This window comes from Neolamprologus brichardi, chromosome 6, assembly GCF_056152115.1.
Source record: "Neolamprologus brichardi isolate AB-2024 chromosome 6, ASM5615211v1, whole genome shotgun sequence".
NCBI lineage: Eukaryota > Metazoa > Chordata > Actinopteri > Cichliformes > Cichlidae > Neolamprologus > Neolamprologus brichardi.
This window is the reverse complement of record NC_142109.1, coordinates 11736983-11763980: the sequence shown is the minus strand read 5'-3', so window position 1 is coordinate 11763980 and position 26998 is coordinate 11736983. Positions and strand designations below refer to the sequence as shown.

The 26998-nt window shown below is 42.8% G+C and overlaps 1 protein-coding gene and 2 pseudogenes across 5 annotated transcripts in view; 2 read left to right on the top strand and 1 right to left on the bottom strand.

The window, feature by feature from the left end:
- fbxw7 (F-box and WD repeat domain containing 7) overlaps positions 1-26998 on the bottom strand; it is a 135374-nt gene that overhangs the window by 74894 nt on the left and 33482 nt on the right. For 4 of the 5 annotated variants that reach the window (XM_035910073.2, XM_087841686.1, XM_087841685.1 and 1 more), the window contains 2 exons: positions 11002-11256; positions 10236-10751 (listed from right to left, as the gene is read on the bottom strand). In XM_035910073.2, the coding sequence (XP_035765966.2) occupies positions 10236-10751; positions 11002-11187 (702 nt within the window). In that variant the 5' untranslated portion in view covers positions 11188-11256. Of the gene's footprint in view, positions 1-10235; positions 10752-11001; positions 11257-21043; positions 21320-26998 lie in introns of those variants that run through there. The other variant, XM_087841687.1, reaches the window with a different exon arrangement.
- Positions 23809-24755, top strand: LOC148102498 (uncharacterized; annotated as a pseudogene).
- On the top strand, positions 24820-26327 carry LOC148102497 (uncharacterized; annotated as a pseudogene).

The window sequence follows — 26998 nt, the reverse complement described above, 5'->3', positions numbered from 1 at the left end:
TGAGGTCTTCCACTAACAATCACTCAGGCTGATCATGATCATCAGATGATTGCAACAAGTTTCCAATCAAGAGGTCCTGTCCAGAGGATGGATCATCACAGTGGAAAAAGGAAATTGTCTAAGCTCTTCGGAACAACTGGTTTTCAGCGAAAAGTATAATGGCTAACAAGGCAGATGAATGACAACCTCCAACACGTCAACAACTGAAAGTACCAGTAGACTGCAAATGGAGACAAATCCCAATAAAAATCTGCAAATCTGCAGAGTCTCTTCAGTTATGCAGGTTGCAGCCCGTGCAGAGAAACAAAGACTTGTTTTTTATGTGGTCCTCAAAAGTCAAAGAGAGACTAGGTGAATACTCAAATTGAGGAAATGTGATGTAAAATATACAACAAAATAAAAATGTAAAAAACAAAACAAAAAAGTTAAAATCTGATGTACTCCAAAACAACTAATGTTGCCTGTTAAAAGCTCAATCAATTGTTTGTTGGCACAAGGCATCCAAGTTCAGATCGGTGTGCTAAGCCACGGGCACACCAATCCTCTGAGACAAGAGATACAGAGTGTCGCCTTACACGTATGCACAAAATAAAATTGTCTGATGACTATTGACTACTCTGAAAAGATTAGTCAATCCATTTCTCCACTTATCTGAAACCATGAACGGGACCATTTAGTTTTCCCATAGAGAAAATAACCACTACTATTAGTCCACATCCAATGTGTCCTAACCAGTGAGGCACCAGTGAGCGGCTGCTTTTTTCTGATATGGTTCAGGCCTTGTGGAGGTTACTTGAGCTTTCAGACTAATCTTAGGTCAACAAGCTATGTGAAAGACACGCTATTCCAGTCTGCTACAACATGATCACCCCAAAGTAAGTTGTTAAACTGCAAGTCAAGCAGGTGTTGTTTTTTTTGCTTGTTCTTCTTTCATTATAGAACAATTTCACATAATCCAGAAACTCTGAACGTTACCAATAAATATCAATTTGCTTTGTCCATGACCAAGAAACCTAAAGATTATCCTTCCAGTGAAAAATGCATTTTAGGTTCCCACAGTTTACTATGGGGTGGAAAGTGGCCTGGGGTTATGCACCATCATAAAAGGGCAAAAAATATCCCTGGCACAAAGTAGACAGGAACATGCATCCCACAAGCTTAAAAATAATCAAGAGTTAGCCAAACAGGAACAATTAAAAGAAACCTCATACCATTCTAATAGATACTGACAATATGCCATGGCCTATCACAAACTCTTTTTTTTTTTTTTTCCTTCTTTCAAATTACTTTGCCTCACTGTTACTAATGGGTCAGAGGGGTTGCAATCCTGAAAAGACTACTGGAGGCCAGAGGCCAAGAATGTTTGGCTTCGAGTAACTCAACATCATTACACGGGTCACTCCCAGCTTTTCAAAGTGACTGATGTGACGGGATAAAAACGCGGGTTGTGTGTGAGGGGCAAAGAGTGGGAGTGCCAGGTCATTATTTTCTTTATTTTCAACTGCTCCTGGAAAAGGAGCCAAGCAATGACATGGTCCGAGGAACCCCTTCAGATTCATGAGTAGTACTCATTGGTCCGGCTATTAAACTGGTTCGGGCCGAGCATAAATTCTGCTTAAATGCTGCCAAACTACCTTCATAGCCCATCACAGCAGTTTTGGAGAACTTGAGGTGATTGTGAAAAGTAAATCTCTACAGACTCAGATGAAATATAGTTGAAATATATTTATACTGTGTGATAATGACAGAAAACCCATCAGCCTTAAATTAGTTAAACGATAATATCAAGGTATTCCAAAACTATAATATATAATGAAGTGGATAAAGGCAGCACTCTGCTATTATCTTTAAACACCTCCATGGTACATATAAATGATTAAAGTGAAAGTTTCTGGAGAGGGGACTACATCACTCTTTCTGCTCCTCTGCATCGGCAATCTGAGCTGAGCCGTCGAAAGCCAACCACCACCTATGGGTCATGGATTGTGTATGAACATGACCCCTCACACCACTGCCTCCCTCTGGTGTCAAGGTCTGGGACAACTATGCTGCACTGAAAAAGCTACATCTAAAATCATTTGTGATACAACGCACTGCTTACATGATTTTCAACTAAGAACTGGGTTTTGTAGGTGCTTGTTTCAACCCTGCAGTACACTAGTACATCAGTACACTATACTATACATCATCTGATATTTGCTATGCTGTTCTTACTGCACTGAGTAAGCCACTTCATATTCTGTTTTTCCTTTCTTGTTTTTTGATTATTTTATTTTGTCATTTATTAAAAATTTCTATTACTAGTGATTTTAAATTCAGATTTTCATTGTTTTTTTTATTTTATTGAGCTACACAGCATTTTATATATTTAAGCTGAGCTGGTTACTTAACATTTGTTTTGTTACTTGAACTTTCAGGAATACCCTCGACTTTGGGATAAACCGTATAAACACCCCTCAATAAGAGAGGGGTGAATAAAAATGAAAGTTAAATTCTCTTATTGAGCTGCAAGAATGCAAGTGTTAGTTAATGGGAAGCAACTGAGAGTTTTGTGTTGCTGAAACAGTGACTTGCTGTGGTAGGTTTGGGTATGTTCAAATAGGGGCTCAAGAAAGCCCAGGTTAAAAAACAGAAAAACAAAAAACCCAAAAACAAAACAGAAATCCAGCTCGCAAAAAGACCTGCATGAAGAAAATGAGAATTATGACAAACCTGGAAGTTATATGCAGAGTAACCCCAAAACAAGAATCAGCTGAAGGTGGCTGTAATGAATGGCAGGAATGCTTCAGAAAGGCGCAACGTGAGAATTGGTTAATTATCAGAGCAGGAGTTAACTACCTTAATTAGCCAAACTAAACTATTTTTGAGATATTAGAGTTATAAGAGTTATCTGTGTTATTTGTGTAGCCACACACACACACACACACACACACACACAAAGAACAATTCAGCAGGCCAGTGGAGGTGTATTAGTTTATAATGAGGGCCTCTGTGAAAGTAAACCGTCATCAATATATATATATATCGGTAATGACTCAAACTAGTTGCTTTCATGTGGGAGGCTGAGAACACTGGTCCTTTGTGGCTCATTCCTGCCTGTGTGATAAGGCCAGTGTGTGGGAGATGCCACCTACATCTGCCTTCTCTTTGGAAATATATTTAATTGGTGGCAGCAAATAGAGGTGTGTGTGTGTGTGTGTGTGTGTGTGTGTGTGTGTGTGTGTGTGTGTGTGTGTGTGTGTGTGTGTGTGTGTGTGTGTGTGTGTGTGTGTGTGAATTGTGTCTAAGTTTGCTAAGAAGTTATTAGTCATTCCATCTAAAACAATATAAAAAAACTTTGCATTAAACTGCAGTCGGCTCTGTACACAAGCACACTATGAATTTAAGCATTCGTCATCGTGTTATTCATAAATACAGATTTAAATACATTCTTATGGAAACGGGGATACCGTGAGAAATATTTCGACCTGACTGGAGTCAATGCCACCAAAGTTATGAGCAGAAGCAGCTCCTAACATGTCCTTTTGTAATTACTCACAAAGATAAAGAAAATCCAATTATGGGGTTTCTGAAAGAGTTTGCTCGACTTTGATTAATCTCTGTATCATCCATTGTAGCTCAGATATTATTCCTGTTTTTCTTCTGATAGCTTCTCAGATATTCAAACAAGTTCCCCACCCACCTTTATCCTCAGATGTAAATTTATGCAGATTTCATCCAACTTATTACTCAGACAGCTGGACTGTGGTCGGGATAACGTACAGTAGTTTCTTTTTTTCTTCCCCCTCTACCTTTTTTTTTTTTTTTTAGTTAAGGCAAAATTATTTAACGGACCTGCACATAACAGCACTGACAGTTTATTTCCATCTTCTTTGAATCCAAATAATTCAATACTTTATTCTATCACAGTGGAGGTCGGTACCCTCTCCCCTTATCGCACCTTCCTGTTTTGCTTTATTGTGGCTCTGCAGATCCACTTGCCACCAAAGGTCTCTGATGAGTCATTATGAGACATCTAATCCTGTAAGATCACATAATGCCTTATTCATGAGTGATATATTAAAATTAATTCTAAGATGGACAGGCAGCAGTGTACTGTAGTGAGAACAAAATGGGTATATTATGTTCCTGCTTATTTAAAAACTGTTTTAAAAGTGTAATTAAGATGTAATTTAACTGGATTTTGCTTTCCCATTTGAATTGTACTCTTAAAATACCGTAAAACATTTAATGTTTGTTTTTGTGATGCTGATTTGCATCAAATGGTTTCAAATTCAAGAGTTACAGTAGTAGATATAATAGATCATTCTGCAGAGAAAGGAAACAGTAAAACATAATCCATTTTTATTTGCACCTTGACATAAACTACCTGTAAAAACTATTGTAATAAACCTGTAGTGCCAAATTAAAATATCCTTAAACATTTATTTTTATAAACCGCCTTCCCATCGACTAATTTATATGAGACATTGTACTGAGATACACCTGCTACAGCCAAGCGGGATCATGTTACCCCAACACCATATATTCATTTAAGTTATTTAATACATGAACATATGTTCTGCATGCCCTTTTAGTTCACATACCTTTGAACAGGAAGGAGTGTGTTTAAAATGTAAATCTGAGTTACGTTTTCAGTTGAATCCAGACCATCTTTGCTCTTTAGACCTCCAGGAATCTTAATGCACAGTCTGAATATAGATTCATAAGGCTCTTAATGTATTTAGAAGGTCAACTGATGAGCATGACCCGAAGTCTCACCTCGTTCGCACAAGATCACAAGATGGGAGTGTTGAGTAAGAGGAGAGGGTGAAGATTCTCATTTGGGCGACTTGAGCCTACGTCACCTGGAACCCGGGAACACAATCTGTGCACACAGGACATGCCGGGACATGCAGAGTGCTGAATATTTTTCAAGTTTAGAATTTTACAGAGCTGCTTGAACTTTCATACATCTATATATATTATAGATGTTTAAGTTTGCAAACTTTAGCACACGTGCTGATCTTCCACTGTTGACACACATGTATCCTCAAGCAGTCAAAATGCACATCAGAACTGCACATTTTCTATCTGAACTACAGTAACAAACCATGCTGTCATGTAATATCAGGTTCTCAAGCTCCAATCAAGCACATTAACTCTGGTTCTCCAACGTGGTAAAATAATGCTAAGCTTTAAATGAACGAACATCACAGATTGCAAATATATACTCTCCTGTAGTTTGTAAATAGTCTAAATTAGCAGATTTATATTTCAAGTGAAATATTTGTCTTCATGGAGTCTTTAAAACCAACCTGAATTATTTTAAGAATGAATGACTCAGTAAATAGACACGGACGGGCTGCTAGTCACTTTAAATAAGAGAATAAATTCAAATATAGCTCAAGCAGCAATGAGGGGGCTGAGTAGTGCATCAGCACAAAGTCACCATGGTAACTTGATGTGATCAACTTCAAAAAGCGTGGGTGTGAAGACTGACACGGAAGGAAACATTTTTGCTCGTAGGTGCACCTGCAGCTCTCGAATTTTTGGAGACTAACTCAGAAAGGAGTGAAGCAGTGAGGCAGTTGATGAGAGATAGTATCACTTTGTGTTTGCCGGCTCTACAGCAGAGAGATGGAGAAATGAACACCTAAAAAGCATCTGGTAGATTTAGTCTTTATATCCTAACTTTGGTGACTATTAGGGTAACGTGTACATTAGCTGCAGTACCCATAGAGATTAAAAGTTCAAGTCAAGCTCCAATGCCTTTTGTCTACCGACTACTCAACTGCTATCCATCCTCTTTCTCAGCTCCCCCCCCCCCAGCCCAGCCTTTCTGTGTGCAATCTCTACACAAAAAGACCAGGAATTGAAAACATGGACCTCCTTCCTGTATGGAAACAGTGGACCACACCAGACGCATAAATTCTGTCTGAATTTTTAATGTGGTTTCTACTCAGCTAATCTTAATGCAGTTGTACATACCATTTTACAGCTGCATATAAACATAACCTAATATAAATACAGTGCTATCATAGCTCAAACTGCGCTGCAGTACTGACTACATAAATGATAAGTACCATTTTTTTCAGCTTTCTGAAATTGTTACTCTGCCTCCTCAGATGTGGTCCTAACTCTGCCAACTCTGCCCCTCTGACATCCTGAATTATGCTCTAGAACAGCTGTGACACAGCTTCAACTCCTGGATCAAACCATGAAACCACCTGCTGCTAACTTCTCATGCTGCTAACTCTCCAGAATCTCAGTCTTCCTATTGTAGTTTAGTTCATCATCGCTTTATGTTTGAGCATCATCACAATTGATGGGAGCAGGAGACAGATGGGCTGGGGCTGCGGCTGTAGTGACGCTGCATCAGTCTACTGCCGTAAACAAAGCCAAGTATAAAAGTGAAGCTCTAGATTTACTGGTCAATCTACGTCCCTATCCTCACCTATGGTCCCGACTTCTTTTGTCAGTGTCTAAAAGAACGAGGTCGATACAAGTGGAGGAGGAAATGAGCTTTCTCTAAAGCAGGGGTGGGTAAGTCCAGGCCTCAAGGACCAGTGTCCTGCATGTTTTAGATATCACACTGGGTCAACACACCTGAATTAAATGATTCAAGGCTTCAAGGAGCTTATTAAGCCATTTAAATCAGCTGTGTTGGATCAAAGACGCATCTAAAACCTGCAGGACACCGGCCCTTGAGGCCTGTAGTTCCCCCACCCCTGCTCTAAAGGGTTGCTGCCTTCTCCCTCAAGAGACAGGGTGAGGAGCTCAGCCATCCGGGCATAGAGTAGTACTGCTGCTACTGCACAATAAAAGAAAACAAGAATGGCTCCTGGGTAAGGTGTTTAGGGCATATCCCACTGCAGACCCAGGATATGCTGGAGAGATTACATCTCTGGGAATGCCTCTGTGTTCCCTGGATAAGCTGGAGGAGGTAGGAGGTCTGGGCATCCTTGCTTAGCCTGTTGCCTGCCCCTGCGACCCATGCCCAGGAAAGCAAAAGAAATTTTCTGCAGAATCGCAACACGGGCAATGAGCATTTACATTACACAACAAGTTCACATCTGAAAAATTCACAATTTCGTGTAGCTTTTTCACAATGTGCTCAGTGCGAAACAAAGGTGATTGGACTGGTAGGAACAGTCTTAAAGCACCAGAACCAGTTCTATCCCTGTATCACAGTCGCTCTGCTTTCAAACCTAAGCTAATGTGGTTATTTTTACAACCCAGCTCCTTTCTTTGTGTTCTGCATTTACATCTTTGTTCCTCCTACCCACCTTTGTTATTTTACCACATATATCATGACGTGTTTCTATTTTACTCCTCTGATCACATCAGTTTTTTAATATTGTATCCACAGAGTTCTGAAATTAAGTTTTCAAGGTTTTTTGAGGATGGGGGGTGGTTGCTCCTCGGGTATCAAATAAAACTAAATTCAGCTCAGTAACAATACATGTGTGACTGTGATGAATGACTTACACAAGCTTCTTCTTCTGAGCGTCACTTTCTCACTTGAACTAATGATAAATGTCAAAGCAGTCCTCCTGCACCACCTCCTAATTCCAAGCATACAGCATCCACAGCTGAAATAAATGTGTTCATCAACATCAAGCCAGCTGGCCCACTACACTGACTGAGACCCTGAAAAACATATCTGACAGCTGTGTCAGATGGTGAGAGGCACAGGAGGAGCAAATTCAGGCTAATGGCTATATTTAAGATAATATAAGCAAGGACAATATCAGCATCAAAGCCTCTTACACTAAACCTCACACTACACCGACTCTCTGGTATTACACACAGGAAACAATGCCACATGCTCTTAAACACCCATACTAAAACTTCTTGAATGTATTGCTCAAAGAGATTTTAGAGAGCAAAACAGCAAAGACTGCAGAGCTATTGAAAAATCCATAACTTCAGTCACTGCTGAGATGAGTTTTCCTCTTAAGTCCTCCACATTGCTCCAAGAGTATATTAAAAAAGGAAGGAATAATCTGACAAAATAGTATCAAACATTGGACAGCCAATGAAAATTATAAGTCAAAGTTAAAACAAACATAAGGGAGATTTGTGGTAGAAGTTTAATTTCCGGTGTGGGGGGATATGTATTTTCATGACCCAGTGATATTAAAGTTAAATTAGATAATGCCTAAAATAAGTGGCCAATGAAGTCTCAGGATGTCTGCCAAAACGGGACTAAGAACTAGACAAATATTGGATTAAGATGCTCAAAATTTAAATATATTGTTAGTATCTGCCATGTACAGAGACTGTTAAACAATGACATTTGGATGGAGACCTAAACACTTATCCAACCTCTTACTAAGCCTTCGGTACTAAAAGTTGTCATCCACAGATTTCCTACTTTGCTCGTTCCATCCAAATTGCTAAACAAAAATGTGATTGTCACGCTGAGCCTCCCGAAAACTTCCCAACCAGCTCGATTTCTGGCTTTTAAATATAGGTGCTATGAAGGCCACACTGAAACACTCATCACTGAAACAAGACACCAGCGTTACTGTTGAAGCACTGGTGCATCAGAGCCTTTTGAATTAGTTTTAGAACATCAAGCGCTGCCTCGCTTCCAGCTACAATCATTACACATCATGTCAGACATCAATCAGTGAGGCATGAAGGTGCTTTTACCAGCTCCTAAAACAGCGCCTGGATATTGCACATATGAATGAAATACTGTCTCCGGGAGCAGGCTGTGGGCGTGTGTAGTACGCAGTTATTATTTTACTGCAAAAGCCAGTACAAAATGTTCCTGGAGTAGAGCTAAAGCGGAGAAAGAAAATGGTACTTCCTTTTAATATTTATGCTCAGGATTAACCTGTCATGACAAAATTAGTATGCATGTGTGACACGGGAGAAAAAAAAATACCATGAAAAGTCTCAGTAAAGTGCAAGTATCAAACTGCATCAAAGACTAGTATACTAGTAAATGCGCATCTCCAGTATGAGCATTTTATCTAAGTCACAACAGAAAGAATCAGCGACTTTGATGCGAAGACTCTCCTGATATATGTGGAGAAGAACTGTTTAAAAAGAGCAGTTTCCTCAAGTCGCAACAAGCTTCACAAGCATTAGCAGCCACCTTTACATTGATTGTAATCATGCAGTTCAAGGCAGGACTTGTCACTCAAACCTGCAAGCGCGGAGTAGCCGGAAACTAAATTCGTTATGAGCTGTGGTGACGAGCATGTCGCCACATGATCTCGCTCAAGTGTTCAGTTGATTTGAACACTGAAGATTCACATCACTTCCAAATATATGGTGAGCTCTGCCACCCTCGAAGAAACGACTTCCAACAGGGTGACAATGTTTGAGAGCCACAAAGCCGTATTCTTCGCAGTAACCTTTAATTTGCACCTGAAGGTACTGACGTGTCAGGATTTTCATAAAAGTTCAGCAATTGATATGAGTGAGAAGTCACTATAAGGAAAACTCTTAGCACGCTATCATTACTCCAGCCAGCACTGAGTGGCAAGGAGGGTCCACTCTACTGTCGGGGATGGCAAAGTTTATGTCATGGGCCACATACAGCTCCCTATGACCTTATGTGGGCTGGGCCGGTGAAACAAACTATGTTTGTGTGTTTACCTTATGTTTGACACCCCTGGTCTATGCTATAGCAAAAGGTGGGGCTATCTGGTATACTTATGAGTACGGGGAAAACGTGCCTTCAAGTCTTCCAGACACATCAGACCATGAACAGATTTAAACCCAAATCCCAACTGTATTCTCTTCTGAATCAACTCATAGAAACTTTACTGAATTTCCTCAGTCTTGAGCCAAAACTGCCATTAACAAATGCAATTTCAGCACTTACTTAAAACAATGCTTTTATACTTTTCATCTACTCAGCCATTCAGGTTCATCTTTATAATTTTTCAACAATGTTTACTTGTCCTACCAAATATATAATGCAGTTCCAGTATCCAATTATTTCCAAGCAGATGGTTCAGCTCCTGCAATAACAAGCGTTTTCCACAAGAGGGTGCTACCATCTTAAATATGGACCACGTAGGCGCAAGTGCAACACATTCAACAGTTTCACACAGAGATGTATAAATGATATAAACAATAAGTTTTTCTGGAGTTGCAGCGAAATCCTTAATGGTGATGCTCACAGCACTGAAAAATATCCTGCACACATTTAAACAGTTTACACTGGAACTACTTTCGTCACTGGAAAGTAGTTCCAGTGTAAACTGTTCAATACAAGTAGCTTTGCTTACCTTTTTGTTGGAAGAGCTTTGGCGTGTACATCCCGAGTCCTCGTTATTATTGGGGGCAGACACACTGTTCCTGAGAGAGAGAGAGCCTTCTTCCTCTTCCTCCTCCCTCCCGCTCTCCGCTGAATGTTCAAAGTCATCACTGTCTTGGTCCATCTCTTCCTCATCCTCATCCTCCTCTTCCTCCTCCTCACCCTCTTCCCGCTCCTCCTCTTCCCTCCCCTGCTCCTCCCCTCCCTCTGTCCTCTCCTCTGCCTCCTCCTCCTCTTGGTGGGTGCTGCTATTGTTGTTCTCCTCCTCTTCCTCTTCCTCCTCTTCAGCAGCAAGCGGCTGCCCTCGCAGTCGCCGCTGCTCTGCCCCCCACATCCATCGGGCTCCTTTCTCACCTCCGTTCACGCCGTTTGGCAGGCCCTCTTCGTCTTCCTCCCCTTCCCCGTCCTCCCGAGGGCCGTCGCTGGCTCCGGACTCGCTCGGCGCCCATGGTTGTTCTCGCTCGCCATCAACCTGCGACGCCTCGGGCTGTGAAGAGCCAAAAAAACAAAATACAATATCAGTGAGGAATGATCTTGTGAGAAACAATCTGTTGCATGTGATCTTGCACAGAGACTCTTGCCTGGTCACCAAATTGAATCTAATGCAAACTTCGATGTTTAGGTTACATAACTTAAGTCTTCTTACGCAAGTTCATATTTCCACAGACACCAACTTGGCCATTTTCTCTGTAATCAACTTTCAAATCACAAATTTCTTAAATGTTAGTTTGCCTCACCCTCTGCGGCAGCTGCTCTTCCTCCTCAACCACCCGGTTCATGTGTTCATCCTCATCGCCCTCCTCTGCCGCCTGCTGGGGTGCCCGAGCCGTGGAGGAGGCGTTACCTCGCACTGCCGGGCCCCCAGGCCCCCGACTCCGCCCGCCGCTGCTGCTGCTGCCCCCCGACAGCAGTTCCTGGTTCATTTCCAAAAGCCAGCTTGCTACCTCCTGGACCTTCGCTAGGCTGTCTGAGGAGGAGAAGGCTTTGACATTCTGCAAAGACAGACACAAAAATATATGTGAGCATTAACCCAGATGATAAACTGATAAACATTTAGTGATTGTTTTCTACTGTCTTCAGACAGTCAGGCAAAATGCTCATCAGGAGGGAACATGTCTGTGTTATACATGTTCCTTTGTTTTCTCTGAATTAAAATAGCTGTTATTAGACATTCGCTCGTTGAGATGCACTGATGCTGCTCAGCAGCAGACAAGGAAAAATGTGGGAGTGATTGTACTTGGCTTCAGATCACACAGCAGTGGATGCTCAAATGCAGATGGATGGGCAGAACAGCCTTGAGTGCTACTAGTGTTCTTACTTCCAACAAAGCCAATGTGAACAAGAAAAGAAAATCCAATCCACTGAGCACAAAAGCCACACCGCATTAATGTACCTGAAGCCTTTAAAAAAAAAAAAAAAAAAAAAAAAAAAAAAAAAAACGCTCTTCAGTCTACAGAAAAGACAGTTGTGTGTTCCTACAAAGAATTTACTGGTATGTGTCAAAATAAACAAGTTGCATTGCTTGCTTTTGAAATATCTGAAAATATATATGGAACTGAAGGACAGTCCGAGTTTTGTCACCACCTCACTCTTCGAGTGACAGAGGCAGCAATACACAAAGCTGAGCGCAGATCAATACTAAAATGTGCAACATATACATCACCGTACAATAGTTGTATTCATTTAAGTGCAGTGTGTTTATTCTTATTTGTAAATAAAATTAAAGTCAGGCTGTTTGAAATTTGAAAATATAGGACACCATCAATGCAAGGAAAAGTTTATCCAAGAACTGCAGTTTTCTCAGACTGAGCTGGGTTCAAAGCAACATGAGTAAGAAATCACTGAACAAATAAAGCAGTATGTGTAAATTCATAAAGCTCAGCAGCTGTTACAGGTACAGGAAAAGATATATTACCAGTGACAAACCCCTCAATTCACTGTTTACAAAATCTCGCTCTGAAAAGCATTACTGAGTCACTGAACTATTATCTATGAATACTGGTGTGTCGGTGATGACGAGGAACGTTGGATGAGGTCAGCTTTTACAGACTGTGTTCAAAAAGAACATACAAAACAGCAAAAAGGAGTCTGAAGACCATCAGCACCACTTTCTTTGAGAAAATGAAATAAAAATGCATTTGTTGGATCGTACAGGGTAAACCTGGCCAGAACTACTATTGTGCTTGATGCCTAGAAGTGGGACAAACCATCAGCATTACAATATGTCATAATGCTTTCTGCTATGATGGGACTATTGACAGGCTGGCTCCATGTATTGACAATTTTATTAAAACATGCAAGGACTTAATGCATTTCCCTGCTTGTCTGACCAACCAGAGTCACTACCTCATGATACTTCTTGGTTGATCCCATCAAATGAAAGATGATAAAGTGACTAAAGTTATTAAAGACGACGTAAGGAAGAAATGCACAGTGGGGAAACAGACTAATAAATTGAACGTTCATGTTAAAACTGAACAATTATAGGACACTGACAAACTGACAGCACCATGAAATGATCACATTCATCATATCTGTATTTTATACCTTTTTACAGCCATCATTATCTTATCACAGTGTTTCAACTTTTTCTGTCATGTCTACACTTTTACTGATCATCCTTCTATGTACTTTCTTCTATTGAGGGCTTGAGGTTCATCTTTGTTCATCTTAGACAACCATTCACCCTCACATTCAAACCCATGTCCAATTTAAAAACAAACAAACAAACAAACAAACAAACAAACAAACTAATCCCACTAACTGCATGTCTTTAGACTGTGGGAGTACCTGATCTGAAACCACCCACGTGCACACAGAGAGAAGGCATATATGCCGTACAGAAAGGTCCTTTGTATTTAGTTATCCTTACCACCTTACCAAATACAAAAGTGGCTACTTGCCCTGCCAGTGGGGACTGCTGTGCAGTTTATCTAATACTGCTGAATCATTGCATGAAGCATCGCATCCATTTGTTTACATCTGGTAAAGTGCAATGTGCATGTTGTGGTAAAAGTGGTGTATGCTACCAGCCAAGGCTTCTCCTTTAAAATGACGTCCTTCTGGGACCTTGTTCTCTCCCCCTGTTGCAAGAGTCTGAGAACCATGAAGCTGCTGTGAAGCACATGCCAGTGACCCTGATCGAATTCCAGGAAGATGTGTAGACAGGTCCAAGACGACAGGACAGTTTAAATTTAAGACAAGATCTGCTTTTTGGCGATATTATACTGACAAAGTCATTAAATAAAAGTTCTGCTATGTGAGCCATTTAAAGGATGACTGATTAAAACAGTTAAAGCAATCGCACATGGCCCTGTGGTAGCCAGTCCCGAAGCTATCCCACCTCTTACCCAGTGACAGCGGCGATAGTCTTCAAATCCTGAACTGGATAAGAGGTTAGGAGGATGTGTAGATAGATAATATACAATTGGGACAACAATTACTGGAAACAATGACTGTGCATTGTGAATGAATAACTTGGTAAATGAACAATGAAGAACAGAAAAGCAACTGCAAAAAAAGGCTCTTGAGATAAACCATTAGTCACTCCGAGCTTTCAAAATTAAACAAAAACAAGATGCAGTAATGGGTGAAATGAGCTTTTAGTGTTTAAACCGAGGTGACAAACTTTCTGCATGGGCCACCAAATGAACACCCACAACAGAGCCAAATTAAAATTAGATTGTGGATCATGATTACACTCCAAAAGATTAACAACCTTCTGACCAGATTCACCCTACCTCATTTCAAAACTTTCAAAACTTGAAAACAATGACTGCCTCTTTATTTTTGATAAGAACTCAGAGCACTTACATTCAAGGTAAACTAACCCAACAAACAAATTTTACTGTGACCAAGTGTGTGGTAAGAAAGGATTATACAAGTAAAGGTAAGTGGGACGTGCGACTTGTGGATTTGCCTCATCCAAGTGGTAGTAGGTTGAGTATGTAGCATGCAAATCAGCCCCCATCTTTAGACCTTAGTATCAGTGACACATGTGCAGCTCTGAGACAAATTGCAAGTTTATTCTTCCAAACATACAAATTGTGCATGCATTAAAAGGTGGGCGTGAACAAGAAAGCAAAAACAAAGGCAAGTGTATCATGAAGCAGTTAAAATATCATAGCTAAACCAAGCTACTTTCCTGGTAAAAAGCACCATATATGTTAATTTATATTCCACTGGTTGTGCTGCTACCAATACAGTAGAGTTACAGATACGATGCACAACCACAGAGGGAAAACAGGTCAGTTACAAGCTGTGCAGCAGTTTGCTGTCTGACATATGAGGTCCTCTGTTCCCTACTGACACTACACAGTCTAAAGGGAAGTTTTTATTTTGTTAAATGGCACATAAGCTTTGTTAATGTAGCTTAAACTGTACCAACCGTCCGTCTATATGCCCACGAGGCCTCTAGCTAATCTTAAGTGTGACAAATTAAGAATCAGCGATGCATACTGCACTTCCAAATCTTCTCAATGCGCAAAACGAGTGATGAGAAGTATTTTGGGGACGCTCACATGCTTCAGTTCATACCAACTGCTTTGACCTTGAGGGAAAAGTCACTGGTCCCTTTGTAAGGCTCGTCTTCCTCTTTGCTGCATAGTCCCAACGCTGTGGTGGGAAGCATTAGACCTATCTCAGATTGCACAGCCCACCCCACACACACGCCCCGTGGGACTGCCAGTTCATTTCTGTGAGCTCAGAAGAGGAAGGCTATGAATAGCTGAAGTTGTTCCTGCCTTTTACCGGAACGGCCAAGATTCAGCAATTAGTGTCTAACTTGAAATTGGTTATGGAGGTGACAAAGGCTGACAGGAAGACGAGGGAGGGAAATAAAGATGAGATGTGGTAAATATATGTTTTGTTTTTAACCCTGAAGTTTCAGTTCTTGTTCAAAAGCTTAAATATAGGTAGAAGACATGATCAAACCTGCAGCTTGTACAGTTAAAGTGGGTGAAGTGGTGTTGCAGGTAACAAAGCAGAGAAAGCAGTAACACTTGTAGTGAGCAAAGACTTGCCAAATGGCCTTTCGTATTCACACACAAGTTTCATTCATCAGTTGCTATTCTTAGTCCCGCAAAAGCTGTGAAGTGGACAAAAATAGCTCTGGAAAACTAGTGAGGGCAGGTGTGAATTTGTGGCTCCTGATAGAAAGCCTCTGAGAGCAAATGCACAGAATTCTATCAAGTAGGGCTGGGCCATATCACACCGATCACGGTAATACCGGTATAATGAAACAGATGAACCAGAATTGGTTTGTAAAAATGCTGCAACTTCAGTGGTGTGGAACTGGTTTAGCTTTCGTCCGTCAGATACACAACAAAGCACTATTTTTGGTAGAGCATGCTAGCGGGCCGTCGTTATTACCGTGTTGTTTGGGAAATACGGCACACTTAAAATCAATCCTTTGATTTTTCTGAAAATCGACAGTGCCCCTTATAACCCCGTGTGCCTTATGTATGAATTCTGGTTGTGTTTACTGACCTCGAAACAATTTTATGTCGTACACGGTGCTCGAAAATCTGTCAAATGTTTTAGTACGACTTTGCTAAGCTACGAACCCGCACCGCTTGATGGATTGTCAGAGCATTACGGCTATCGTAGGCAGGAGCCTCGCGGAGTGATACATACTGTGCTTCAACATAATATTACCGTATTGTGTGTGCATAACCTCTTCATTTTGTGGATATTATACATGGTTATGCTGAGGATATGTCGGCCACTTTCCACTGGAAATGCCTTTTGGTTAAACTTTCAGCAAGGATTTTGCATTTTCACTGTTAATTTTTTATATAACTTTAATGCACATAAAAAACAGCTGCTTGTTTAAGTGAAAATTATGTTGTTGTTTTTTTCACTAAGAAAGTTGTGGAGTTGTAAAGTATTTTGTCTAGTGTCAATTATATCGTCAAAAAAAAAAAAAAAAAAAAAAAAAAAACCCACACACACACACACACACACACACACACACACACACACACACACACACACACACACACACACACACACGGTGTGTTTTTAAATTGTTCATTATTTAAAAGCCACCTAACAAGCCCCAAACTTTCCTAGAATGAAACATCATTTGGTGCATCAGTCTTATGACGTCTCAGACCAAAGAGATAATTAAAGATAGTCTCTCTGAGATGCTATGGACCATTTTAGCATCATTTAGCTCACAGTTTGTCCTCCGGGCTTCAAACTCCACTAATCTAACACAGCAGCTAGTTTCTTCAACAACAAATAAGAGAGAGAATGGGGAGGGGGGGGAGCAAAGATAAGCACACCACTGACAGATGAACAACATTTTCCCTCCCTCTCTTAATCTGTTAAGACCCAAAAGACAGGTGAGAAATCAGTATTGTCTGCTGGTGTTATTTTGCTACGACTGGAAGGGAACTGTCTGATTACACATAATATGTAGGAAAACAACAACGTTATCTGATGCCCTCAAGTGGAAGAATATCCTGTCTGTATTTACTGCTATTGCCATCTATAGTGTGGTGTGCCACTTAAGACCGCATCTATTTAATTGGGCCCTAAAGCACGTTACTTTAGAGACTGGTATTCTTGCATCATTTCCTATTTCAGCCTTACAGATATAAATTACTGTAAATCGTGATGCATTTAAGAAACCTACAGAAGAAAGCTTTAAGGGCCATTTCCTGAGCTAAGATATATACTCCAACTGAGACTTTGTAGTCTGACAGACATTTTGGCCTTATTTTATTTATCTTGTTCCATATTCATGTGAGACTGAGAAACAGTATCGCATTAAAAGTTAAAAACAAGCAAAGAAACAAATAGGTTTCAGTGTAGTTAGTAGAGGTCCACAAGTATACAGTGAGATATTAAAAAGGAAGTCAAAAAATAAAATAAAAAAATTCCATGTAGACTTATGAAATAGGCACTTTACTATTGCCAACCATGTGTTTCTATTTGTTGTATAACATTATAGGCAATCTCAAGAGTGATGAAATGTACTTGGACTAATAAGTTTTAGATGTTTTATACATCTTGTTTATGTCCAATTATACATTTGTTTGAAAAGATGATTATTCCATTTCATGTACACATTTCATAATTTCTCTCTGACTGCGGTGCAAATAAAGTAAATTACTAAATTTAATTTCAATCCTACTTTTATGGAAAATGATTCCTCCATTTGTTATAAGACTTACAATGTGTGCTCAGCAGTTTGCAGTTCCTCTAAAGGAAAATGTTTATTTGATCACCTGCTGTATTTATAACTTTGGTCACTTTCAAAGAAATTGAAGGTCTAATTTTTATGGTATTTTCATTTTAATGGAGATAGAATAGAATTTTTTAAATTTTTTTTTAAACAAAAATCCAGAAATGGGGGAAGTTAAAATTTGATTTGCATTTCATTGAGTAAATTAAATATTTGGGCTACGTCCACACGTACACGGGTATTTTTGAAAACTGAGATTTTCCGTTTTCGTTTTAAAAAATAATCCCGTTCACACGTAAAGGCAGAAATGAGGGAAAACGCTGCTAGGAACATGCCAAAGCAACAGGTGGCGATATATTCCTAACCGTGCAGAAATGTTGGCCAATCAGAAGTCTAGAAGCCTCGGTGGGAAAAAGTAAACAAAGCTGGGGCATAGAAGCAGAACCGAGTCGCATGTGTGGAGGGACAGTAACTGTGTGTGTATATATGTAAGCATTTAAACACTGCAGAGAGTACAATTAACAGTAATAGTATAGTAGAAATTCATTTCACCGAAACAATAACGTGGCGCACAGTGTGACGTCAAAAAATGCGCACACCTTTGACGCTGCGTTTTCTCCGTTTTTATCGTCCACACGTAAATGCAAAAACGGAGTTTTCAAAAATATCCACCCTGGCCCGAGTTTTTAAAAATCTCAGTTTTCAGTGACCAAAAACGCAGTTTACGTGTGGACGAAAGGTGTAAACGCATAGAAAAATCTGCGTTTTCAAAAATACCCGGGTACATGTGGACGTAGCCTTGATCTCCAAGCAAATCATGACTCAGTACTTGGAGAAACCCTTATTGGAAATCACAGCAGTAAGATGTTTCTTGTAGTTGGTCACCAGGTTTGCACACCTCGCAGGATGTATTCTGGTCCACTCCTCTTCAGAGAAAGAAACTCAATCTTTCAGGTTTCTTGGCTGCCACTTAACTCAAAGTTTCACCTCCATTCAAAAACTTTCTACAGGACTGAGGTCAGGAGACTGGCAAGACCACTCCATGGCCTTAATGTGCTTCTTTAGACACACCTTTGTTGACTTTCTGGTATGTTTTGGGTCATTGTCATGCTGGAGATCTGTCCACCGACTAATCTCCAGTGAGTTGGTGCAGTAAAATCACCATGTACCCTTAGCAGACAAACAGCCCTGAAGCAAAATTCTATGCTGTTCCAAGTTGACACCACATAGATGAAGCTTCAGCTGTGGTACACAGAGACATTACTTGAGTCTCAGTGCACAAACTTAACATTTAGACTCGACAGCAAAGGCATGCCATCTTCTCTTGGATGGATTTGGACCATTCTCTAGCTCCTGTGACGGGGTGGACTGGTATGCATTAACTTGGTCAGTGTAGCCAGCCAATACTCCTGCCCCGCCACACAGCCTGCATCTAAACTCGTTTCCTCCGGCTATAGAACTAAACCAAGAACACACTGAAACCTTGTGTTTGAGCTACATTATAACAGCCGAGTGTTGTGTGTTAAAACAGCTACAGCATTCAAATGACTGCCGAATCAAACTAAAAACCCCAAAGCAGACTGAGCTGCAGTCCAGTCACAGTTCTAATATGTGGGTGCCAGAAGTAAGAAATTTGAAATTGGCTGTAAATGTATTTTCTCAATAATTTCTAGGGTAGTCCCAGGTCAATATGCAATGTAAGTTCAATAAATGCATGTTAATTGTTCATCACTACTAATTAGGCTTGAATGCCCTTTGGGCAGTCTTTATTATTAAAAAAAATAAAAAATAAAAAAAAAGGTGTAGGTCTTAAATCATCTTTTCCCGTGTTAAAGAAAAACACATTAAATTTCAAAAATACAGTTCATGGTCTTTAAAACTAGAGAAATATTACGAGTTGATATATCCTTAGCAGGTATTTAAACTACAAATAGCAGGGTAAGCCTCAAAATGCTACTTAAGCTGTAGAAAAGTCTATTTTGTTCCACAGTCTTTACAAATGTAATGAGTTTAATTTTCAATAAGAATGACATAATTTATGATAACTTGCACAGAGTATATCTGTGTTTGATAAAGGTTTTGAAAACTAAAAAACAGTGAATTATTTCCAGTTTTGAAAAAGTGAAAAATCTGTTTCACTTCAATTATTTCAAAGCCAGTGGATTTATCTACGAGACAAACCATGTTGGGAATAAGGAAACAAAATTAGAAGACTGAGCTCAACTTCAAATTGGAGCAATAAATCACACTGAACTGACTTGAACAGTTAGAGTGTCAGGGAAATATTGGTTGTTCAGACAACATCGCAGATACAGATGAAGATCTAGCAAAATGTGACACTGCATAGTGACTTTGCCCAAATTAAACTGCATTAACAGAAGGAGATTAGCAAAGATGGACCAGACCAATATTATAAAAGCTGAAGGACACATTCTGCCTCTAGACTGCAACATGTAACACAAAACCTTGTGAGCCTTAAAACGACTGACTTTTCCAATTATTAATCCTTTGAGATAAGAAACGCAATATTTGGGATGGTTTCTTGTAATCCTATAAATGCACAGCGTTTGTTGAAACATCTTTCCCTTCAGTTCGATGCAGAAGCAATTAATCAATGTCTCTATTTTGAGCTGGTGCCCTGTGATGTCTGAGGAAAAAGTGAAACTCAAGTCCTTGAGCTGCTAGATAGCAGGGATATCATCTCCCCACATTCATTTCCACAGCAAAATGTTTCATTTTATGTCAGTGCCTTCCTCTGGAAAACAATGACTTCTGTTCAACATAAGGGATATTAAGGCTTTGTCTATAAGCACTGCACGTCCTCTGAAACCGTCACTCATTACCTCTCATTTGAATTGTTGCCATGCAACAGCTCAATAATACCACAACATTTTCCTTTGTGGATTTTTTTTCTTAAATCATTACTCATGAGAGCATAAATCTTCTGGGAAACCAAGAGAATCAATCTCCTCTGCTTGTGAGAATGGCCAACTGCCAGGAAGACTCTGGAAGGGGCTAAAAATCCCATTCAGTGCCAGCCTACTACTAAAACAGTCGTGTGCACAACAAGCAGGGAAGCAGAGGGAACCCTAGAAGCTACAGCCATGCGACAGAAACCTGCATTAAAGTAAAGTCAAACACTCGTCACACACAGCTGAATGTGAAAGGGCACTCAGACGTGTGCACAGTCTTGTTTGGCTTTTATTTGTTCCATTAGAAAAAGCTTTCTCTCCAACAGGGAGGGGGGGTAGCAGCAATCACTGTAAACCACATGCCGACTGAAGGCATCCATTTAAATGACTGTGCACCCTGCTAGCAAGTCTACTGTTGTCAAGGCAGCGAGACATCCATTAAATCACCTGGTTCCATTAGAGAATCAATTACTGTGCCGCTCTCCTTGGTTGCACAGTTCTTATACCTGAAAAATCATTTCAGACAACCAAAGCAGATACACAAGGAAACTACGCTTCACCACCCTCATATCCTGCCAGGACCTATATGGTTCTTGAATTGCTCACAAAGAGCACAATTCCAGTGTCTCCGGACACATGACGTGGCTGTGTCAATGGAAGCTGGCACACTATTACCTTTGGTCGAGGTGGGCAGGCAGTGGCCAGTCGCTGCAGCTGTTCTGAAGTGTGGCTGCAGGAGAGGAGATCTGAGCAGCAAGCTGTGCGGCCCAGTCTCTTCATCAGAGAGGAGATGATGCTGCAGCCACAGCCACACATCGACTTGCTCATTAGTAGCCTGGCTGTTCTGGGGTGTGGAGAAAAGAGACTAGCTGTGAGCCGCAGCCACTTCCTGGTCCTTTCTGAATCCCCTCAGTTGTCCTCAAAGCTGATGCCTTTGCTGTACTGTGTTCCACATGGTGCTAATCCACAGGTACTCCCGCCAGAGATAAGGCTGGTTTTAGTAAAAAAAAAAAAAAAAACAGATGCTGCGGCTCACCTTAATCCACAGTGAAGGTACTTGAGTTGGGAAGTACAGTTTGTCGGTCCATTTCCCTTGTGATTGCTTCCCACTTACTCCACTCCCTCTGCTGTACTTCTATCTCTGAACAACACGCCTCCTGCTCTAGTCTCCCTCCCCTTTTTCTTTTTTTTTTTGACCAAACTCACTTCCATCCACAGAACACCTTCTTTTGGCTGCAATAATACACCGGACGCAGTGTCTGACACTACTCCCCTCTGTCTCTCACAATTTCCATCCGTTTCTTTCCATTCCCTTCACTGCCTTCGACTGCTGTGCAATGAGGATGCTATCCCCGACAAGTCTGTTGCCACCACTGTGCACCCCACCACCACCTCCTCCTCCAGCGGTAAGCCACTCAGACTGAGCTCCTCCAACTTGCCGATTAAAATGTTTTTCCTCATATGACATTCGAGCTCCGAGTTGCTCCATTAATTGAGGAAGCAGTGGACTGAATATTATAAGAAATCCAAGCCACTCAGCAAGCAGGAGGACTGATAAGCAGGATACAGTCAGGATGCGGTGGGGGAGGGGTCCAGCGTTTAGGAGACAATAACAGTGGAGGCAGGATTATTATGGTGATAAACTGTCACTGTGGTCAGCTTGCTGCTGATGATCACTGTAACAATCAAGGAAATAAAGAGCTGAAAATCTTCAGTGTGACAGTTACTTTAACTGATGAAGAAAAACTAAAGAGGAACTCTGCAATCTGTTGTTATTTTGCTCCACTGCAGTAATTTACAGTTATTAAGCTTGTAATGGAGCAACTAATAGAGCACAGTTTTACATGGCACATGCCACCTGCACATGTGCTAGTTTAAACACCTGCAGCATATTCAATATACATCCTTTTTAATTCCCTTGTGTCTCATGTCCCAGCTTTGTTGAACCCACACATTACCCACTCACCTCATCACAGATGCTCAACCTGTGGAATCTGTGCTCAGGGACAACCTGCACATTATTCAGCACTCAAGCTAATAGTTATCAGAGCTCATAAAGCCTGAGCGCCTTGAAAGTGGGAAAAAACAACGAATGGGAGGGGCGGGAAGAACAGCAAGACAAAGACAGATGCACAATAAAATGAGACTGGGCCCCTTTTGAAGGACCAACAATAGCTTTCTATTAATGGCACACAGTGTTATACAACTAGAAATCACCAACATCAAAGACAGTGAAAGAGGGAGAAATTTGTCAAGCCAAGAATATGCTAATAATGACCACCAAGAGTAGTTCTCTTTCATAGCATTCGTTTCGTGTCTCACTATGGGAACGCCTCCTGCGTGACCTCATCAGAAGCTCAAATACCATTACGCCAGCCTTTACAGGCTGGCTAGGTGACGCCCATGTCAGGAGGGGCCAGTGCCTCCCTATATAATAGGCTGACATAGCGTCAGATGTCATTCAAAAACCTCTTCTCGCTTCTCGCAGAAGCCTGTAGACAACTGTGCTATTGGGTGCTAAAGCTAAACTGTCCACAGATTCGAGTGAACAACTCGGTCGCCGGGCGCTTTGTTCCCAGCTTTTCAGTTGTCCACTAGCATACAAGCAGCAGCAATACTGTTCTGTAGCTAGCGCGGGTGCCAAGTAGCAATACTTTCACCCAGGGAAGTAGCAATACTTTGCTAATAAAGGTACCCCTAGCTTCACCATCAGGTAGCAATACCCTTTGACGCTAGCGGTCTTTACACATTAGGTAGCAATACCTGTAGAAAAGTAGCAACACTTTTCACCCCACGTTAGCGAGGAATAGCATTATTCTCCGCACTCAGTGTCAGTCTCGCTAACGTGCGCAACCCTCTAGCTAACCATGGCTGAGATGCCCGATGATTTGGCCGCAACGCCAGGGCCGAGATGGGCAGAGGCAGACCCTCAGCCCATCGCGACCGCTTTCCCGTCGCTGGAGGCACACGGAGATCGTGTGTTTTTCCCCCGATGCTGGAGTCACCTGGGGAGGAGATGCTAACAAGGACGGAGATGAGTCTGCTGACTCGGAGCTCCTGCTGTCTGACGACGGTGAGGAGGAAGATTTCACCTCCTTGGCTAGCATCAGCTGGGCTGCAAAGCTCTCGACTACCGGCGAGGTTGAAAAACCGACACCGCCGTCTCCCCTGGATCTCGACATGCAGGACATGTGCAAGCGCGCAGCCGCTAGGCTCAACATCCCGTGGCCCGCCATACAAACAGAGGTTGTAAAGTCTCGTTTTGACGGTAAGAAATTGCCGAAGGCGAAAAAGACGGGGAAGCATGCGTTGCCTGTTTTCCCTGAGCTACTCGATGAGATAGCGGTAACGTGGAAAGCAAAACCTTACAGCGAGAAGCACCCCATCGTGGGGAGCCCTCTGCTGGATTGTGAGGGGATGAGTCTATCGGCCTCCGCCAGATGCCACAAGTGGAGCCGTTGGTGGCGAGCCATCTTCACCCGAAGACGTCTCTGTCCACATCGGCTCCATCTCTCCCCTCCAAAACAGACCGCTTCCAGTCTAGCCTTACAGACAAGTGCTACAAGGCAGCGGCTCTGTCAGTAAGAGCCCACAACGCCTCTTCTATGCTAATGGCTTACCAAGCTGAGCTAGAAGAGAGCATGACAGCTAACCCAGATACCACAGTGTGGGAAGAAATCTGCGTTATAACTGACCACGTCCTCCACCTCCACAAGGTAGCCATACAGGCTACTAGAAGAGCCATGGGCCTCATGGTTCTTCAGGAGCGAGCACGCTGGCTCGGGCTCACCGACCTGACGACCAAGGAAAAAGAGGAACTCCTCGACACCCCTGTCGTCCCTCACGGTCTCTTCGGTGCGGCTGTTACATCCATGCAGAAGAGATGTGAGGAGAAAAAGAGAGACGATGAGGCTCTGAAACTCTGCCTGCCGAGAAGGGCCCAGTACGCCACCCCAGCAGCACCGCGCCAGTCATTCGCGCAGGCAGCGTCTTGCCCGGTCCCCGCTTTCAGGATTCCCAAGGTGCCTAAGACGCAGGCAGCCCCCCCAGGCTGCCGGGGCCCCTAAGAATCCATGGACTCGGAAGCAGTCTCCCCAGGCCAGACCTCAAGCGGCCCCTCCTCCTCCCCCCGCTGCCGCGATCGTGAGGAGGAAGAAGCGGCCGGCCTGACAGCCTCTCCTCTAGGCGGGAGCGAACCCAGTTTCCCCCCTTCATGGGCCGCCCTGCCGCCTCCCAGCTCCGTTCCAGAGCGAGTTCAACACACAGAGTGCTTAACTCGGGCCGGCGTTCCTGTCACCGGACCCGCCAGAGGGAAAGAGAGCCAAAGTTCGCAGTGTTGTTTCACAGGCACTTCTCTCGTGCATTCTGTATTAAAAAAGCCCCGACACGCGCATCCAGGCAGTTTGCCGAGGGCGCTGTCGAGCGTTGCAAAACACATGAAAAACTCAAACATGCTGAAAAACAGAGCACCGTCTGCCATAACGCAGCCCGTGGAGACTCGCTTTTCCACGGCTGTGATGATGCAGATGAGCCCGTCACCTCGCTCGCCTGTGACAGAGGTAACGGGACACCGAAATGGCGTATGTTTCACGCTGCGACCACAAGGGGGCGCCAAAACGCCATATTCGGTGGAGTGGCCAGTGAGCGCTCTGTCTCTCCACATGAAGAGCTGGGCCACCTGCACTCAATCAGCATGGGTGCTGAGGACATTGGAAAAGGGCTACAGGCTGCAATTCAGTGTCGCTCCACCACATTTCAAAGAAATCGTTTACTCTCGTGCTCTGGGCGAGTCAGCCAGTTTTCTCCTGGAGGAAATTTCCACCTTGAGAGACAAAGGAGCTATAAGAGTTGTCCCTCCCGAGGAAATGCACAGCGGATTTTATTCAAGGTATTTCCTTGTGCCAAAGAAAGGGGGGAGGGGGATGAGAGCCATTCTGGATCTTCGTGTCCTGAACCGGCATTTGAGGACATACAAGTTCAGGATGTTGACACACGCCTCGCTGCTACGGTTTGTACGAGCGGGCGACTGGTTCACATCAATCGACCTGAGGGATGCTTATTTCCACATCCCCATATATCCCCCACACCGAAAGTATCTGAGATTTGCTTTCCAGGGGATAGCATACGAGTTTGTAGTCCTGCCTTTTGGTCTCTCACTGAGCCCAAGAGTGTTTGTGAAATGCACCGAGGCAGCAGTGGCCCCGCTCAGGAAAAAGGGCATTCGGGTGGCCACATACATCGACGATTGGTTTCTGTCGCTAAAACACTTTCTCCCTTGGCTGAGAGGTCATCATGTTTTAGTGAGGTCGGACAATTCCACCGTTGTGGCCTAGATCAACAGAAAGGGGGGTCTGGGGTCCCCCAAGTTACACACACTGGCACGCAGACTGATAGTCTGGAGCAGTGTCCACCTGCTGTCACTGAGAGCAACTCACGTGCCGGGGATCTTGAACTTTGGAGCAGATCTTCTCTCCAGGGGCAACCCACTGTATGGGGACTGGAAGCTTCACCCAGAGGTGGTGAAGCAGATCTGGCTGCGATTCGGTCAGGCGACCGTGGACGTTTATGCATCCAGGGAGAATGCCTCCCTGTTTTACTCGCTGCATGATCAGAGAGCTCCACTCGGGGTGGATGCTCTAGCTCACGAGTGGCCAAGAACCCTCCTCTATACTTTTCCCCCAGTGACCCTCATCTCTCCAACTTTGGCCAGAGTGAGGGAGAGAAGTCACTATATGATTCTGATAGCGCCGCACTGGCCAGGGAAGCACTGGCTGGCGGAGATTTTTCAGCAGCTGTGCGGCCCACCTTGGCTGTTACCACTACGCAGAAACCTCCTGTCTCAGGCACAGGGGGAAATATTCCACCCCCACCCAGAGAGGCTAGCTCTATGGGCTTGGCCCGTGAGTGGTTTAACCTGAACACGGTGGGGCTCCCTCATAGTGTTATCGACACTATTCAGTGTTCTAGAGCATCGTCTACTAGGACACTATATGAGCACAAGTGGCATGTGTTTGAAAGCTGGTGCTTAGAATCATAAATAAACAGCGCCTCTCCCATTGGATAGTAGGAGCAATTGCCCTGGCCTATACTAGCAGGGGCCTTCAGCCACCTGCTGGCTTACGTGCGCATTCCACTAGAGGTCTGGCAACCTCATGGGCTCTCTTTAGGGGAGTTTCTATTCAGGAGGTGTGTGCAGCTGCATGCTGGACCTCACCTCATACATTTGCTAGGTTTTACAGGTTAGATGTGACAGCGCCTAACCTAGCACATTCAGTCCTCAGTGCAGGTTCTTCCCAGGTGGGGACCTCTCCCCTGTGAAGTGCTGTTGGGGACAGTTGTCTTCTTAACAGGCATGTCTGGCAATCCGGGAGTCAGTATTTCTCCCATAGTGAGACACGAAACGAATGCTATGAAAGAGAACTTAAGGTTATGTATATAACCCCGGTTCTCTGAGTAGCATGAGTGAGTGTCTCACCAGACCGCCCTCCTTGCTATGGAAGCGAGGAAGAGGTGGGCTTGTTTTGAATGACATCTGACGCTATGTCAGCCTATTATATAGGGAAGGACTGGCCCCTCCTGACATGGGCGTCACCTAGCCAGCCTGTAAGGGCTGGCGTAATGGTATTTGAG